Source organism: Cricetulus griseus, chromosome 7 (genome assembly GCF_003668045.3).
Source record: "Cricetulus griseus strain 17A/GY chromosome 7, alternate assembly CriGri-PICRH-1.0, whole genome shotgun sequence".
Classification (NCBI taxonomy): Eukaryota; Metazoa; Chordata; class Mammalia; order Rodentia; family Cricetidae; genus Cricetulus; species Cricetulus griseus.
In genome coordinates this window covers 99920468-99937664 of record NC_048600.1, presented here as the reverse complement: position 1 = coordinate 99937664, position 17197 = coordinate 99920468, and the positions used below count along the sequence as shown (strand labels likewise).

Genomic DNA, 17197 nt, shown 5'->3' with positions numbered 1-17197 from the left:
ATCGGTTTCCAAAAACACTTGCTTCCTAAAGACAATTTTGGTTGTATTACAAGAAGGGGACACAGGAGTCTGTTCTGGGAGAAAGATAGCTTACATTCTAGCAGGAGATAATTTGGAGGGCTAGGGAGGTATTGTGTTTCTCTCTCTAAAAGTTCTTTACATGTCATGTTTTCTTTATGTGGTCAACAACTATTTCAGCTTCATCAGCAAGTATTTGATAGAAGGTATATACGTTCCCATGTTTTTCATACCTAATGCATTGCATATTTAGTGCATATTTGAATGTGTCTTTTCTATTGCTGTCGCTAAATTAGCGCTGGATTCTCTGCTAGAACATACTAGGTTTCATTACCATCCAGATGTTTAAAATCAGAGATTTAAATTAACTTTAACAACTTGTAAAGTTTTCCTGTGCTAAAATTTTAGTCACTAAAAGTAATGTGAAAGGCTTGTTGGCAGATGTATGGCCTGATAATGTCAAATGTGCATGTGTTACTGCTTTAAATATAGGATGTTGTGGTCCTGAATTCTGCATCATTGGCTTTTTTTAGGCAGGAACCTTCTCAGGGCAAGACTGTTCCAAACTGGGACAGTCAAAAGTGCCCCACACAACTTAGTGAATTGTGATTGCGCTGCTAGAGTGGGGAAGATAATAGTGCTAAACCCGGGTGCTAACAGATTCTCTTCCTCTTTGTCACCTTTAGGTCAGCCCCAGCTGATGCTAACAGCAGGACCCAGTGTGGCAGTCCCTCCCCAGGCACCTTTTGGTTATGGTTACACTGCACCACCATATGGGCAGCCACAGCCTGGCTTTGGGTACAGCATGTGAAATGGAAGCTGATGCTGTCGTCTCTGTTTTCATACTGAAGCATCGTCTACCCACCTCTCAGTTTATAAACGGGGAAACCGGCCATGTGTTCTTGTAACCTTTATTTCATGAAGGACTACTTTTTTGTTTCTAACTATAGACTTGGATCGTCTATATTAAAACCTTATTTTCACATTCCGCATCATTAGAACTTCTTTTCAAAGGGGAATAGTATTCATGTGGGCTTTTTTCTTCCCCCTCATTCTTTGAAGAACTGCTTACTATTCAATCTATTGTGAAGAACCTGATTTGCACTCTGTAGTGTTTAAAGAAACAAAGAAACTCTAATATTGAATCTCTTAAATTTAGTGTATGTAAACAGCTTTCAGTATGTATTGTCTAAATGCATTTAAATCTCTTTTATTCAAAGAAAAGCTAAAGTGAAAATACTGGTATGTGACCATGCAAGACTGTCAATGCCAACAAAGACAACACTAATCAGCATATTCTACATTGGATCACAGCGCTCTCCAAATTATTTGAAAAATGCATACAGACAACTTGCCTGATTTTTAAATGAGCATAAAAGGCCCTTTAACCTATGCAGGTTTCCCCATTGCGCATATAGAAAATGCTAGTGTGTTTTGCTCACTTCATGTGTAACAGATGCCCTCATGTTGTGCTGTATCCTGTGCTTTTTCTGTGGGACCATTCCATTCAGGAACAAAGAGCACCATGATTCCACACGTATGTATTTACTAACCCTTCCCTGAGGTTTATGTTGGATATTGTGGTGTTTTAGATCACTGAGTGTACAGAAGAGAGAATTCAAACAAAATATTGTTGTTCTTCAGTTTTGTTTGTGGAATTTGAAATTACTCCAATTTAAAATAAATTACTGGACTGTGGAAATAACATGTAGAATTGCAGTTTTAATTAAATACATCTCAAACCAGAAGAATGGTGGTTTTCATAGTTTCATACTAGATACTGCTAGAGCATTAAAGGGAGGCATAAAGGGTAATTATGACAAAGACATGCATTATGTCATTTGCATATTTATACTTAAAGTATATGCAGCAATCTTAAAGGCAGTTACTAAATTAACAGTGGGCTCCTTCTCATGTTTCCAATATTTTGACCAAGTAGCACTTCAGGTTTTAGAATTTTCACCTAACTAAATCATGTTACATTAACTTGAAATAAAGATGTATTTTAAAAAGCAGTCAGCATGGCATTTCTTATCATGAGCTTAAAGTGTACCAAGTTTAAATCTTTTGCCATGACTAAGAATATTGAATTTATTTCATTGTGACTTAATTTTCTAGTTGCATAGCTTACTGCCTAGCTTATATTGGTTGCTCTATAACTCTCAGGCACATTACCTAAGCTTCACAGAAAGCTTTTTTTCTTTCTTTCTTTCTTTCTTTCTTTCTTTCTTTCTTTCTTTCTTTTTTTGAAAAGCTTCAAAACACACACATACCCATAGTAAATTAGTATTAATGAGAAAGTCATGTTGGTTTGTCATAGTGAAAATGTGGGCTGTTGAGGCCAAAGCTACACTGTGTTCCCAGATCTCCACCTACCCCTCATCATAAGGAATCAAGAAATATATCACATTGTTCTTGATTTTTCCTGAACTTGTGAAATATGCTATCTTTTCCTTTCCTTAGTAGAAGCAATTTGAAATAACATATTTATATTTTATGTGTATGAGTCTTCTGCCTATATGTATGTCTGTGTACCATGTACACACAGTGCCCTCAGAAGCCAGAAGAGGGGCTCAGATCCCCTGTTACCCTGTGGATGCTAGGAATTGAACCTGGGTTCTCTAAAAAAGCAGTCAGTGCTCTTAAACACTGAGCCATTCTCCAGACCTCATTTATTTTCTTAATGTTTCATTGAGGATTTTATCCCCAACAAAAATTCACTGTTTCAATCATATACTGTTGTCCTGTGAAGTCGAGTTGCCATTTAAACCATCCACATTGGGCAATGCAAAAAACAAACCTGAGGATGTGCCAGATAGTCAGCACGCTGCTGATGGTGTTTTCTTCTCTGTACACCAAGTGCTGTGCAGAATTACTAGGCAGATTTTATGTGTTTGGATATTTTGACTTCATGTATGTTTGTGTACCATATTTGTGCCTGATGATCCAGCAGGCCAGAAGAGGGCATTGGAACCCCTGGAACTGGGGTTACCATGTGGGTATTGGGAACTAAACCTGGCTCCATTTCTCTTAATTGTTGTACATTCTCTCCACCCTATCGGTTTTTTGGTGGTGTTGTTTTTGTTTTTTGAGGCAGGGTTTCACTGTGTAGCTTTGGAGTCTATCCTGGCACTCGCTCTGGAGACCAGGCTGGCCTCGAACTCACAGAGATCCGCCTGCCTCTGCCTCCTGACTGCTGGGATTAAAGGTGTGCACCACCAACGCCTGGCTTACCCTATCAGGTTTTTGATTCAGTCAGGCTGAACTTGAGATCCTCTTTTTCCCCAGCCTCCTGCAGTGGGGATTATAAGTATGCTGCACCTGTCAGGTTATCTTCAAATGATAAAATGGCCAGCTAAGGATTGAGCTGTGGTATGTGTACCATGATGTATGGATCTTCACTAACATTACTCTAGAATTTATCACTGGGGTAGGTTCTAGACTAAGAAACTGAAAACTGTACTAAATAGTTCTTACTGTTGCTTGAAGTAGGAGGAAATGGAAGAGGGAGGCTAATGAGAAATTCATATGACAAGCTATCTGATCTTGTGATATATAAAAATAACCACTGCGTGAACAAATCTGTGCTAGCGGTTAACAACTATTTAATTACGGCCATATTAGGGCAACAGCAAGTAGCACTTCTTGGTCTTTCTCTAGTGCAGCCAGCATTTCATCCTTGTCTGCCAAACTACTGGAGTTTAGTTGGTCAGTGACAGTAAAAAACAAAACAAAAACTTTGTATATTGATACAGAAAACATGCATATGGAACAATGGAGTGCTTGCCTAGCATGTGAAGCCTGAAGTGCCATCACTAGCACTGCTGTTTGTTTCTGTTGTACTGCTATGTTTGGTTCCAGCACATTGCAGGTGCTGCAGCCCCCAAACACTGATGTGTGGGAGAGGCTGAAAACATTCTCCAAACTTCTTCCAGTTGTTTTTATTGAAGTAGCTGGTGCACTTAGTTTTGGGGGACATGTCTGCCACACACTTGGGTTTGGGGCAAAATAGTCCTTTTTTGTCTTGTTCTACAGACAAGAATTTCACTGTTAACCTGGAACATCCAGAAATTCCCTGGGCTCAGCCTTCAAAGTGCAGGGATTACATAAATGAGCCACCACACCTAGCTACTTTTTGGTTTAGTTGGGTTTTTAAAGTATATTTATTGCCATGGTAGTGTTGTAGCATGAGAGGGCAGCTTTGTGGGTTCCATTGATCAAACTCGGGTATCCACTGAGCCAATTCAATAGCACTAATTTTATTTTCATAAGGTTTTATTTTTAATTATATGTATGTGTGCTTGTCTATGTAGTATGTTAACTTGAGTGTGGGTACCCATGGATGCCACAAAAAGGTGTTGGGTCCTCTGAAAAAGGTCATTGTGAGCCAGAAACTAAACATGGGTTCTCTGCAAGAATTGAACCATCTTTTAACCGCAGAGCCATCTCCCTAGCCTCTTATTTCAGTTCTTATGAAACTGAGTTCACAAGTAAGTGGCACTAAACACTAACCTTTTAGACAACCAGACTGTTACACAAATAGTTATGGGCTAAAAAATGCCTTTAATAGTTCTTATTCATTGAGAATTCCATACATGTATACAATGTACTGTCATCCTACCACATCATCCTGCCAAGTTAATCTTTTTCACAACAATGTGGTGAGAACAATCAGTGCTAGCATTGTGTGAATGTATGTTGAGCCATCTACTGGAGAATGGATGATTCCTGCAGCCTTGAGTTCTCAAAGCCCCTCCCCTACATATGCTGAAAAAAATACTCTTTTTAACTATGAAACTTTACTATCAACATGGGACCTTGCAGGCTGTAATAGCTATTTGTTTGGATAGATCATCATCAGTGGGAACACACTAGAGAAAAGAAAATGCCTTCCCTTCAAGTTAATGAAAATAGTTACATAAAGACTCCTTAGGCTCTGCAGAGTATGCTTTGACGACTACTTGGTAAGAACCTGTGAAATACATACCAAGAAGAGGTAAACAAACACTGGCTTGTTATCAGAATTAACAAGTTTTCACTGTCCTTATAGGTAAGCCCAGGCTTATTACAGGTCCTTGAATCAGCTACCTCAGCCATCCTGCTGGGAACACAGTCTGTTAGTGTGGAGTCATGCTGTAGTGTGCAGCAAGCCTCATAAATTACCTGAGTCATAACCATGCATTTAAGATTTGAGTTCAACTCAGTTACATGTGGTTGCATCACTTCTGACTCCTGTATAAACATCTGTTTAGAAACTGTTGCTACTGTGGCATCATTCAGTGTTGATTGCTCCTGTATCATCTATGCTTCTGTATGATAAAAAGCACCAAGCGTTATAACTGCCTGCAGTTTAATCATTCTGCATAGTTTCCACTTACGACCTTATACTTCCCAACACAGTTTCCAGGGATATAATGAATTTAGAAATCACTGTCAATCTTCTGGAGCTATCAAGAACAACGGACTCTAGCAATAGTGCTAGGAAATGCTGGTGCAAGCCTTTAGTCTCAGCATTGCGAGACAGGCAGGGGTCCTCGGCCTGTTCCACACAGTAAGTTCCAGGCTAGTCGGGGATACACAGTGAGAAAAAGTGCCCTTAATTAATAAAATTATTTAAGGAAATAAAATGTTAGCTCCTAACATTTTCAGGAGAGGTTGGATAAAAGTCCTTTGGTCACCATAAATTCCCACATTTCCACTTTCAAAGTCCATAAAGTTCACAAACTCACTGGTTTCACTGTTGAAGGAATTTTTTAATCTTTTCATAGCTTCATAAACACTGAAATATCTTTAGCCCAGGTGGATCAATAATAAACATCAAATGCTACATAAGGTCATAACTGGGTACAATTTCTCATGCTTTCAATCCCAGCATGTAGGGGGTGAAGGCAGGAGGAAATGCCACAAGTTCAAGGTTACCCCATCTCCAAAACATCCAGCTAGTTAAAAATCTGAATTAGGATTGCACGGTGGGTCTATGCAATGGTCTATAAGATTATCATTCAAAAAGTAGCAGCAGGGAAAAAACAATGATTTCTTGAACCAGGTCCTCAAAAAGGCCAGCACGGTTTGACTGAAGAGTAATCAATCACACTGGGGCCTAATTATACTTGGGAAACATGGCTTCCACCCAACATCATCACTGTTTCAGCACCTATCAATCCACAACATCATTTAAACAATGTAGTTTTATTCTTTTGTTGTTGTTTTTCGAGACAGGGTCTCTCCGTATTGTTTTGGAACCTGTCCTGGAACTAACTGGAGACCAGGGTCCTCTTGCCTCTACCTCCGGTGTATACCACCAACGTCTGGCGAGTAGTTTTATTATTTGTTTTCTTTTTTGAGACACGTTTTCTCTGTCTCAACATTGGCTATCCTGGAACTCCCTCTGTAGACCAGGTTGGCCTCAAACTCACAGAGATCCGCCTGCCTCTGCCTCCCAAGTGCTGAGATTAAAGGCATGTACGTTTATTCTTTAGATTTATGTGTATGGTGATTTTGCCTCTGTATATATGCACGGTGTGTTTGCCTGGTGGTTGATGAGATCAAAAGAGGGTGTTGGATTCCCTGGTACTGGAGCTATGGATGGTTGTGAACTGCCATCCAGGTCAATGAGAACTGAATCAAGAGTCCTCTGCAAGAGCAATGAGTGCTCTTAACTGCTGAAGCATCTCTCCAGCCCTTCAAAAGTATTTTAAGCTCAAGATAAAAATGGTCCAGTGCGTGATAGAACAACATGGGAACAGATTTTAAAGTGGGACAAGAATTAAGCTTTTATTGTTACTGACAGATTTCATACTTGTCAGACAGAATCACCATCACACAAAAGCTCATCTAGTAAAGTTTTAGGTGGCCGGTAACTTCATCGATTAGTTCTACTGGTCCTGGACCAATTCCCAGGACAGTTCGAGAGCCTGGTTCAATCTGAGTACGTCCAGCATCTTGAATTAAACTTACAGTCAGTCCCAACGTTTTTGCATGGGTCAGTAATTCAATGAGGGTGTCTTCATCTGGGGCTTTGACCACCACTTTGGGCTGGCCACAGTACTCCCACTCTTTGAGCACTTGAGGGTTTCTCCTTTGAATCTGCTTGTAGGCAGAAACAGCAGCATGGGAACACTGGGCAGCAACCTTCCCTTTTCCCATCTTTAGGTCAGTTCGAACCACAAGAATCATTTTGTACTCCCCACTCTCCCCCAGGATGCTTGCTTCGGTCCCCATCTCTGTGTCTTTACTTTTCTCCCTTGTTGAGTTCTGGGGGAGCATCCCAAGGTGGCCCCGGAGGCCCCAGCCCAAGCACATGCCACAAGCAACTCCAGCAGCCAAGCTGAGTGTACCAGGATGGGCCAGATACTCCATAACCAAGAACTTGGAGAGTACCTTAAAGGAAAAGAAAAAAGTTATTATATAGAACTGGGGTTTCAAGATACACAGATAAAGCACCTATAATTAGCAAACAATATTTTAGAACGGAACTAAGTGATACAGAGGAAAGGCAAGATGCATTGTGGATCTTATACATAGACCCTGCTTCCATCCATCCCAAGTACTCCAAAATTCAAAGACCCACAAGACATCGTTTTGGCCATTTTGAACTGTCAGCACAATTCAGTCTTCTTAAATCCTGTGGGAAAAGGAAATGATGGCTTGGTTAATATGTTGGGGTCACAGATCCTTGTACTCACAGAGAACTAGGAATATTAATCACACAGGGTGTCTCCTTAGAGATACAAACCAAATACCTGAATTCCATCCAGAAAGCTGAGAGTGGAGGTTGCTAACAATCTGTTGACCATTTTGCTATCTGAAGGGACAGACATCACCCTAATGCCCCAGAATGGTTACTTGAGACTCATCCTTCCCTACACCATTACCCATCTTTAGGGTAGATCTCACAAGTACTTTATGGCCTCTATACTATCGGTCAGAGATCACACTAGATCCTAGGCCTTTTAGCTATAGAACCCACCCTCATGGTCACTTTGTAAAAGAGTTTCTGTGTCATCACACCTAAAGGTTTATTGTGCATCTGGAATTGGACTGATTGTTGCCTGGAATTAAGACTCTGAGAAGTCTGGTCCAGGTTGATGAAGTCAATCTGCATGGTGTTCTCATTCTTAACTCTTTATATGGCCTCTTACTTCCCTGTATGATACCTGCAGGGAGTGAGTTCCAGGACAGCCAGAGCTATGCAGAAAAACCCTATCTCGACTGCCCCCCACCCCAAAGATTCACATATCATAACATTCACACTTTTATATCGTACCATTGTGGGCTTTTTGCTTGTTTGGCTTTGTTCTTTGATTACTATTTGTTGCTGATAGGGTCTTACTCTGCAGTTCAGGCTGGCCTTGCATTTATATACATCTATCTTTCTACCGCAAGTTTTCACTGCTATGAGAACTGATGTGAGCCATCATAGCTGGCATGTTGTGGTACTAATGTATACCCAGTCATGTCAACCATCATTTGTCTATTTCCAGAGAGGCAACCAAAGTGCAAGAGTCAAGATGGGATTCCAGCAAGCTGAGGAGCTTCGGCTCAGCACAGGGGCCACCAGATAACTAAGTACTTTACATTAATTACAGAAGCAAGTCAATTTTTTGGAGGCCATGGGGACTGACCCAAGACCTCATACAGTTAGGCAAGTGTTCTGACACCATGCTATATGCTCAGCTTTCTTTTTTATTTTGCAACATGGTCTCACTATGTTGTCCACTCTAGCTCTGAGCCTATGGCCTTTCTGCCTCTCCTTCCTAAGTAGCTGGGATCATAAACCTGGCACCAGGCTGCTGAAATAACTAAAACTTACTGACAATCAAGTATATCCGGTATAACTTTAAACCTCCTCTAGCTAATATTCCTATGGGAATCAGTACAAATGAAGAACATTTTGAGTTAAGCAATGGCAGGCTGAATACAGGGCTTTTTTTTTCTTTGAGACATGATCTTATTACGTAGCCCAGGCTGGCGTCATACTTCTAATCCACCTGAGTCAGCGGTGGTAGGACTACAGGCATGACCTACCACAACTGGCTCCCTTCAGTTACAGTTTTTCGTTTGTTTTCTTTAGGTTTGGTTTTTGAAAGAGAGTCTTACATAGCCCAGGCTAGGTTTGAACTCCCCCAGGAAGCCAAAGCTGACCAAATACCTTATCTTCCTACCTCTATTTCCCAAGTGCTGGGATTACAAGAACATGCCACCATGAATGGTTTTCTGTGGTGCTGGGGATCAAACACAGCATTCCATGTATGCTAGATAAGCAAGTACTCTACCAAATCCTCAATTACAGCTCTTAGTCACTAAAGAGATACATACCATAAAGCTCATTTATACATCAGGTGGGCACATGAACTATATAGTTCAAAAACAGGTCAAAGTTATAGTAGAAACTTTAGATGGTTTGGCTATCTATTTAAACCCAAGTGAATTAGTAATTACAAGCGTGTAAGAGTAGGAATGCATGCTTTGATGATTCATATGATTACATGGTGTTGTCAGCATTAGCTCTCAGAATAAGAGATCATCTTATACCACAAAGACTCTGATCCAAATGTAGGATTATATAAAGCCTGAATATTCTTTTTTTTGGGGGGGGGACGCAGCCATACATGGCTGGGAGTGTTGGAGTTCTGAGAAAGATACTAACAATGCACCAAGTTCCTGAAAAAGGGAAAGCATCCAACCATGGTGGTCTGGGTTAGACTTAGAGGCATAGACCTTTCAGAGGGGTGAAGAAAATGATTACATAAAAGCCTGACTTTTCCTAGTTTAGCTAGGAAATTCAGAGAGGTAGAAATATGTATATAAAGAGAATGCACACAACTTAGCCAGACTATAAGTCTATAGTGATTGAAGCAGAAATTAGAAGTGATATTTCTCCCTCTCTCTCTCTCTCTCTCTCTCTCTCTCTCTCTCTCTCTCTCTCTCTCTCTCTCTCTCTCTCTGGGTTTCTATGTGTTAACAGCTCTGGCTGTCCTAGAACTTGCTTTGTAGACCAGGTTGGCCTCTAACGCTACCTCTGCCTCCCAAGTGCTGGAATTAAAAGTGTGTGCCACCACTACCTGGCTGCCTCTTACTTTCTTAATGAAAAATGAAACATCACATAGGAAAACATAAGATTTGTAATAACTATTAAGGTGAATGAAGAACACGTGTAACAGAACTGTCAAGTATTTATGCCTGGGAACTCATCGTGAATGTGCACCAGGTCATGCAACTGTACCGAGTTCTCAAGCAGGATTCATCCCAAGTCTAGAACTAACAAGTGTCTATGATGGATAAAAAAGGACACTAAGATAAAAAGGAGCTGGCAAGGAAATGTTTGAAACCTGTGATGTGTGTCTGTAATATATGTGTGCACACACATGGATGAGAATGTATGGAGGTCAGAGGACACTTTTCCGTTGGAGTGGATCCAAAGAATTGATTTAGGTTGTCAGGTGTGGGGGCAAGCACCTTTACCTAGTTAGACAGTTCAATGACCCCGCCCCCCCCCCCCGCACCCCCACACCCCTCCCATTCCTTCCTGCAATGTTAGGGACAGACTCAGGTTCTCAACCTTCCTAGTACTTCCGATCCTTTAATCAGTTCCTCATGTTGTGGTGACAGCCCCACCCCACCCCACCTCACCCCCGCAACCATAAAGTTATTTCATTTCTACTTCATAACTGCAAATTTGCTACTGTCAAGAATCATAATCTAAGTATCTGATATGCAACCCCTGTGAAAGGATTGCTCAACCCCCAAAGGGGTGGAAACCAGTAGGTTGAAAACCCCTGCTCTAGAGCCTCCTGCGTATTAGGTTGGTGGGACTCACTCCCCCTGCTTCTGCTGTTTCAGACTGCACCTTGCTAAGTTGCCTAGGCTGCTCTTGAACATGACCATGATCCCTTTGCCCCAGCCTTCCCAGTAACTGGGATTCCGGGTATGTGCTCACAAATATAGCTCCCTCTTCATAACTTTTCTCAAAGTACACACTGTATTCACATTTTAATGAATCAAACATTCAACATCCCAAAAGGAGGGTGGGGCAACAGACAAACTAAGACCAAGAGAAGTCCAATATAGCAGATGTTTGGTAGCTGTCCACCAGGTAAAATTAGTAGTCCTCACAATTTCTAGGTCGCAAAATAAGCAAATATTCCATATACCAGATTCGAGGAAAGGTAACCTCTCTACAAAGAGTGTCTATTACAGGATGGATAACATACTGTAACCTTTAGCTATAAAGTTGTCAATTAAAATGGATTCACAGCCAGGTGAGTGGTACATTCCTATAACCCTAGCACTTGGAAGATAGAGCCACGCTGGTCTACATAGAGCATTTCAGGACAGACAGGGCCACACAGAGATCCTGCCTCAATAACTACATAAATAAATAAAATTGAATTGCTTTGGTCAGTGCCTAACACTAAATAAAGCTAGGTTATAAAGAAGAGGATCTCACAGCCAGGTACTGGTGGGGCACGCCTGTAATCCCAACACTTGGGAGGCAAAGGTAGGTGGATCTCTGTAAGTTCTAGGCCAGCCTGCTCTACAGAGTGCCAGGAGAAGCTCCAAAGCTACACAGAGAAACCCTGTCTTGAAAAACAAAAAAACAAAACAAACAAAAAACAAAAGAGGTTCTTGAGACTATGACTAAAGACTGCCAGAATGAAAAGCACACACAGAAAATGACTTCTGCCAGGGCAGCTGCTAAATAAGTGCCTGCAAAAGTAACACTTGCTACTGAGCCTTGTAGCCAAGGATTAGGGTTCAAATCAGTTCATGTTCCCTCCTCACTGGCCCAAGCATAATGGCCCACACTTGTAGTCACAGCATGGAGGAAGTTGACAAGCACTCAGAGAACATGGAGTGTGTTCAGGGTGGTAATGGGCAATGACTTGACAAGCACTCAAAAGGTAGAGGCAAAAGGACTTTAAGTCTGAGTCCTTAAGTGATTGTCCTGCCTCAGTTTCCCCCGACCACTGATGACTCAACATCCTTTAATATATACACAATTTACCAACAATTTACAAATTACCAACATAGCTCCAAAGCAATGTTCACTCCAAATAAGCGCACCCATCTTCAGACAGTTACTTAGGTGAACATATTTTATTGTTGTTCTGAACATTAAAAGAAAGCTATAACTCTCATTTTTAAAGATGAAGAAATAAGGATCAATCAGAGACGACATGGCTGAATTTTAAAAAAGCTAACAGCCATTATAAAAGTTGCTCACTCTAATTTAAAAATACAACAGTGACAAGCGGGGAGGGGGTGGATGAGTGGGTGTTGGTCATTCAGTGGGTTATGGATGTTTGTCATCATTGGGGGGGTTGGTTACAAGCTGTTAATTGGTAATGGAGAGTAGATTCAAAGATCTCTTTCTGCAAAGAAAAAAGGGGGATACAGAAATGATAGGATAAAAACAGTAATTATTGAATCTACTTTTAAACTAAAAAAGCAATTTCTAGTCTTAAATATTTTACATTGGTATGGATTTTTATATAGTGATACAAATTTAATGTTAATTTTGTTATACTCTTGGAATATTGTGTTTATGCAGCTCATTTAAAAATGTAATGTATAATTAAGAAATACAAATTAATAGTCATCTATAATAGTCAAACTTATAGTCATACTTGATATGTTTTCAAGGTCATAAACAGATATACTAGATAGACGGTTTTCAAACATTCCAAAGACAGTACAGAATATGGCATTTAATATGTTTAATAACCTAAGGCTTTTTATGACAGTGAAACACATTTACTCCTGGCAGCACCAATCTACTTCAGAGATGGAATTAGTTTTCTTTTTGGCAAAAGCTAGCCACGTGGGCAAAGAAACTGCCCTTGCCTTAATTTCTGACAGTATATTGTCTAAAACGGACTAGCATGATGTAAAAAAACAACTGCAGAACGTTGCCAAGACAAGGTAGGACAGTCCTTCAGAATCCCTGCTTTACAGGAAAGTCTGTCAGCTATGGTAGGCCTACATGCCTGAGTTGAATGCCCAATGTTACAATGGAATTCTGGATGACTGTCCAGGCAGCCTGATGTCTCTGTCACTATGTAACATTTCACCCTTCTGGGGTCTTTGATGGAGTTATAGACTAGATAGTTATAATTATAGTTTTCCTTAATTATACTAAAAGGTAAATTAGATGTAAAACTTTATACTCACCAATCAATAGAGTATTTTTTCTAATTTTGCCAAATACAAATAGGATTGGCTGTTGTAACTGTAATTCTTCATAACTGTTTTTGATATGTATCATTTTACTATGTTAAAGTTAAAACCTTACTTTTTAGCTAGACAAAAAGGAGGAGGGAAATGTTGAGGAATAATCCTTCTGTACAGTACACTGTGTGACTATATATTGCTGTAATTGGTTTAATAAACAAGCTGACTGGCCAATAGCTGAACAGGATAAAGTTAGACAGGAAAGCCAAAATGAGAATGCTGGGATGAGGAAGGGCGGGATCAGAGGAGTCACCAGACAAAGAACAACTTGGACACACAAAATGGGATAAAGGAAAAAGCCATGAGCCTCAGGGCAGCACAGATTAACAGAAATGGGTCAAGTTGTAAAAGCTAGTTAGTAACATACCTGAGCTAATGGCTGAGCATTTATAATTAATATTAAGGCTCAGTGTGGTAACTGTGAAGCAGCTCAGTGTGGTTATTGTGAAACTCCACCTACAGAGAAAGATTTCCATATTTCTTATTCCTACACCTCCATGAGGTCACTAATAAACTTAGGCTGTTCTAATCTCATGTCACCCCAATCAGACTAACACCTCTAAAGGTGTTTCAGTCTCTTTCTCTGCATCCTCAATATAAACCAACCAATAAGCTCAGAGCTTGACATTGCTCATAGTCAGTCTCACAGACAACCTTTAACAGCACAGTAAAATAAGTATGTCCATAAACCCTTCTCCTAGGGGCCTTCTAATTAGTCTGCTTCACCAAGCGTGTTTTATCAGGCTTCTTGCTCCAGATAACCTCCAAAGCCGTGCTCAATGCAATAATCTACTCCACTGGTTCTTACATTTTCCAACCTAAAAAAACCCTTTCCTAAAATTTTTGACCCACCATGGCATTTCCACTTTCACTTCCAATCTCAATTACCTGCTCCTCCTAATCACTGTGTATTGGTGCCTCTCTTCCCACACTCTATCAGAAGTGTTCAAGAGTCAGGTGGTGCTGGTACACTCAAAGGCATGTGGATCTCTGAGTTCAAAAACAGCCTGGTCTACAGAGCACATTCAAGGACAGCCAAGGCTACACAGTGATACCCTGTCTCAAAGAACCAGACAGTTGTCATTGTCACCACAGTTCTTTCTTATGGGTCTCACTGAATTTTGTTCGCCACTCCCTGGTGACTTTTAAAACCTTAAACCTTCCTCTTTGAATTACTTAACCCAACTTTGACCTAATGCTCACCTTACCTATCTGACAATTTTACAGTATCCTAAGCAAAACTACCTGCTATTTGCCTGGAAATATGGGTAGCATTATACAATCTTATATAGCTGCAATCTTACATAGTTGTCCAATCTTACTAAGCTGTCCAATATGGTAGTCACTAATGCCATATAGCTAAGTACATTTAACTTATGGCTAAATATTCAGTTCTAAGGTTATGCTAAGCCAAAATTCAAATTCTTATTCAACAGTTTGAAAGTGATTAGTGACTACTCTATCAAACTGGGATGGCACTGTTATCACTGAAGAAACCTGTAAGACCAGACAAGTTGACCCATTTTGTGATAGCCTCATGTATGTTTGGGGTCAGGTAGGAATTACAATAAAGTAACCCTATCCCAAAGAAGGGTGGGGGGATGGAAGCTCAGTCTCTAAGCTCTTTTGCAATCCTCTTCAATCAATTGATGGATGGATGGACCAACCAACCAACCAGTGCTCTCTGAAGACTATGTTCAGGCACTGTTTGTTGCAAAGCCTCAAGAGACAGCTCTCAAAACAAATGGGACTTCTCCCTGCTTCTAGTTGGCCTTGACAGGCAATAAAGTCTGTCAGGTTGTCTGTGATGAAAGAAGGGAGACAGCTGCTCCACACTGTTGCTCTCAGGAGTTTTTTCTTTTCATCTTTTAGGGAGCTCAACTCAAGCAAAACTGGGAATTGTGGTTTCAGCACAGAAAGAGAATTTCAGAAACAGTTGGAGATTTTATTAAAAATAGACTTTGAGTTCTAGGGTTAGGAGAAAAAGAGACACCCATGTACAGGGTGCTTTGGCTCCCAATGTGGGCCTCCAATTTCTGTTAGATTTCAAGTATTGTTTATTTTTGTTCGGATTGAGTTCTTTTTGCTGATCATCAGACCCAGGGTACTGAACATTCCATCTTCTGTTTGTTCTTTTTCATTTTTTAGAGACAGGGTTTCTCCGTATAGCCCTGGCTGTCCTAGAACTCACTTTATAGACAAGACTGGCCTCAAACTCTGAGATCCATCAGCCTCTGCCCCCTAAGTGCTGGGATTAAAGGTCTGTGCCACCTCCATGGGGCTTGTGTATTGATTTTTAAGAAAACCTGTCAGGGCAGTGGTGGTGTATGCCTTTGATCCCTGCATGAGGGAGGCAGAGGCAAGCAGACCTCTATGAGTTTGAGGCCAGCCTGGTGTACAGAGCAAGATCCAGGGCAGCCTTCAAAAGCTACACAGAAATCCTGTCTCAAAAAAACCAAACTAAAGAAATAAACAATTAAAGGGGAGGAAAAAAAAAAGAGAGCCTGTACTATCCCTCCTATAACCTATGTACTATCCATCGGTCACCCAAATACTGTTGTATTTATTGCTGTAGGCCTATCCCCACTAATTCTACCTACAGGGTCTTAACTATTTCATATCAAAACCTTTTAATTTTGATAACTCCAATCTTTAAGGGAGGTGATTAAAGGAGGAGCATCCCAAGTTCAAGACTAGACTGGGAAGCTTGGTGACAAATGATGATAAACCAGCCTGCCTCCATCTTAGGCTTGAAAACCATCTCATAGTAAAAACAAACTATATTCGTTACTGTTTATTGTTAAATTTGTTTCTCAAGGATTTCGCCATGCCGCCCCCCCATAACCTTAACTACAAAAGGTTCTGTACTTGCCTGTTCCTGGAAACAGCAACCATGCCTTTGTTTCAGGAAGTTGTTATGATCAACTTGCTTATACTTATGTTCTGCCTTTGTAACCTGGCCTTTTTGCCTGCCAAATCCCCCATTTGGAAAACCTCTACTCCTGAACTATGAAGCCCCTTATCTTCCCCATGTCCAATGTAGATCTCTTGAAACCACTCCACTAGGGAGGGACAGCCCATGTGCAGGAATAAAAAGAGCTTGCTTTAATTAATTTGGCCATGATATGGGTCCGTGGTCTTTCTCCTCCCACCCTTGGGATTAACAACAGCCCCATGGTAGAGCGCTTTGCCGAGCATGCACAAGGCCACAATACCAATAAACAGAAATACTTTTGATAGAATTCTTTCCCAGTCGGAGCAAGGCTGAACGCCTCGAAAACGGACATTCAGTATTTACAGTGTGAGGCCTGCTCTCCATTTTCTCATACTAACACAGCGTATCAATGCCACCTAAAAGAGGGGGCTTTGCTAGACACTAAAATTCTGGGTTCTATCCCTTCCCAGCATCTTGGTTTCTTCTTCCAGAGGAAGGTTTGCAGACAGGGCAAGACTTCCAGCGGCCACTGGGTGGAAGACAGCTTACGAAGTCGCTAAAAGGGGCCCAACTCAGTGGGATAAGATGGTAAGATACCTTCCGGTAGAGACCGAAAGTACTACACTCCTCTCCATCGTCCTGGAAGGGACCGAGACTTACCTGTAGCGCTTGCGGCTCACACCTTGTGGTTCTCCACTCCCGAACAAGGAACACGCTTCGCGCGCCACCTACTTCTTCCGGGTGTCCAGAAAAACTAGTTCCGGATCAGGAACTACAAAGCGCAGTCATTCTTCCTCTTGTCACACCCACAGGGCCCGAACTGAGAAAGCCGAACTGAAATCCCGCGAGGATCCTCTCGGGTTGCCAAAAGGAAGGTGGAACATTTCTCTTTCGGAGGCGGGCTCCTTGGGGGACCGGACCGGAAGTGACGCAGTGGGTTCCGGTTGGCCGGAGCCCAGCGGCGGGTGTGAGAGTCGGTGCTGAGAGCCGCTTCCAGGATCCTGAGATCCG

At 41.3% G+C, this 17197-nt stretch overlaps 2 protein-coding genes across 3 annotated transcripts in view; one reads left to right on the top strand and one right to left on the bottom strand.

The window, feature by feature from the left end:
* Positions 1-1723, top strand: part of Cltc (clathrin heavy chain) — a 62091-nt gene extending 60368 nt beyond the window's left edge. For both annotated transcript variants that reach the window (XM_027426351.2, XM_027426353.2), the window contains one exon: positions 705-1723. In XM_027426351.2, the coding sequence (XP_027282152.1) occupies positions 705-829 (125 nt within the window). In that variant the 3' untranslated portion in view covers positions 830-1723. The remainder of the gene's footprint in view (positions 1-704) is intronic.
* A 4027-nt stretch (positions 1724-5750) lies between these two features.
* Ptrh2 (peptidyl-tRNA hydrolase 2) lies at positions 5751-16951 on the bottom strand (the record flags this gene model as incomplete). Its single annotated transcript, XM_027426358.2, has 3 exons — positions 5751-7398; positions 7589-7642; positions 16847-16951. Coding segments are annotated over 3 exons (705 nt in total), but the record flags the coding sequence as incomplete, so codon positions are not given.
* Positions 16952-17197: the final 246 nt, after the last annotated feature.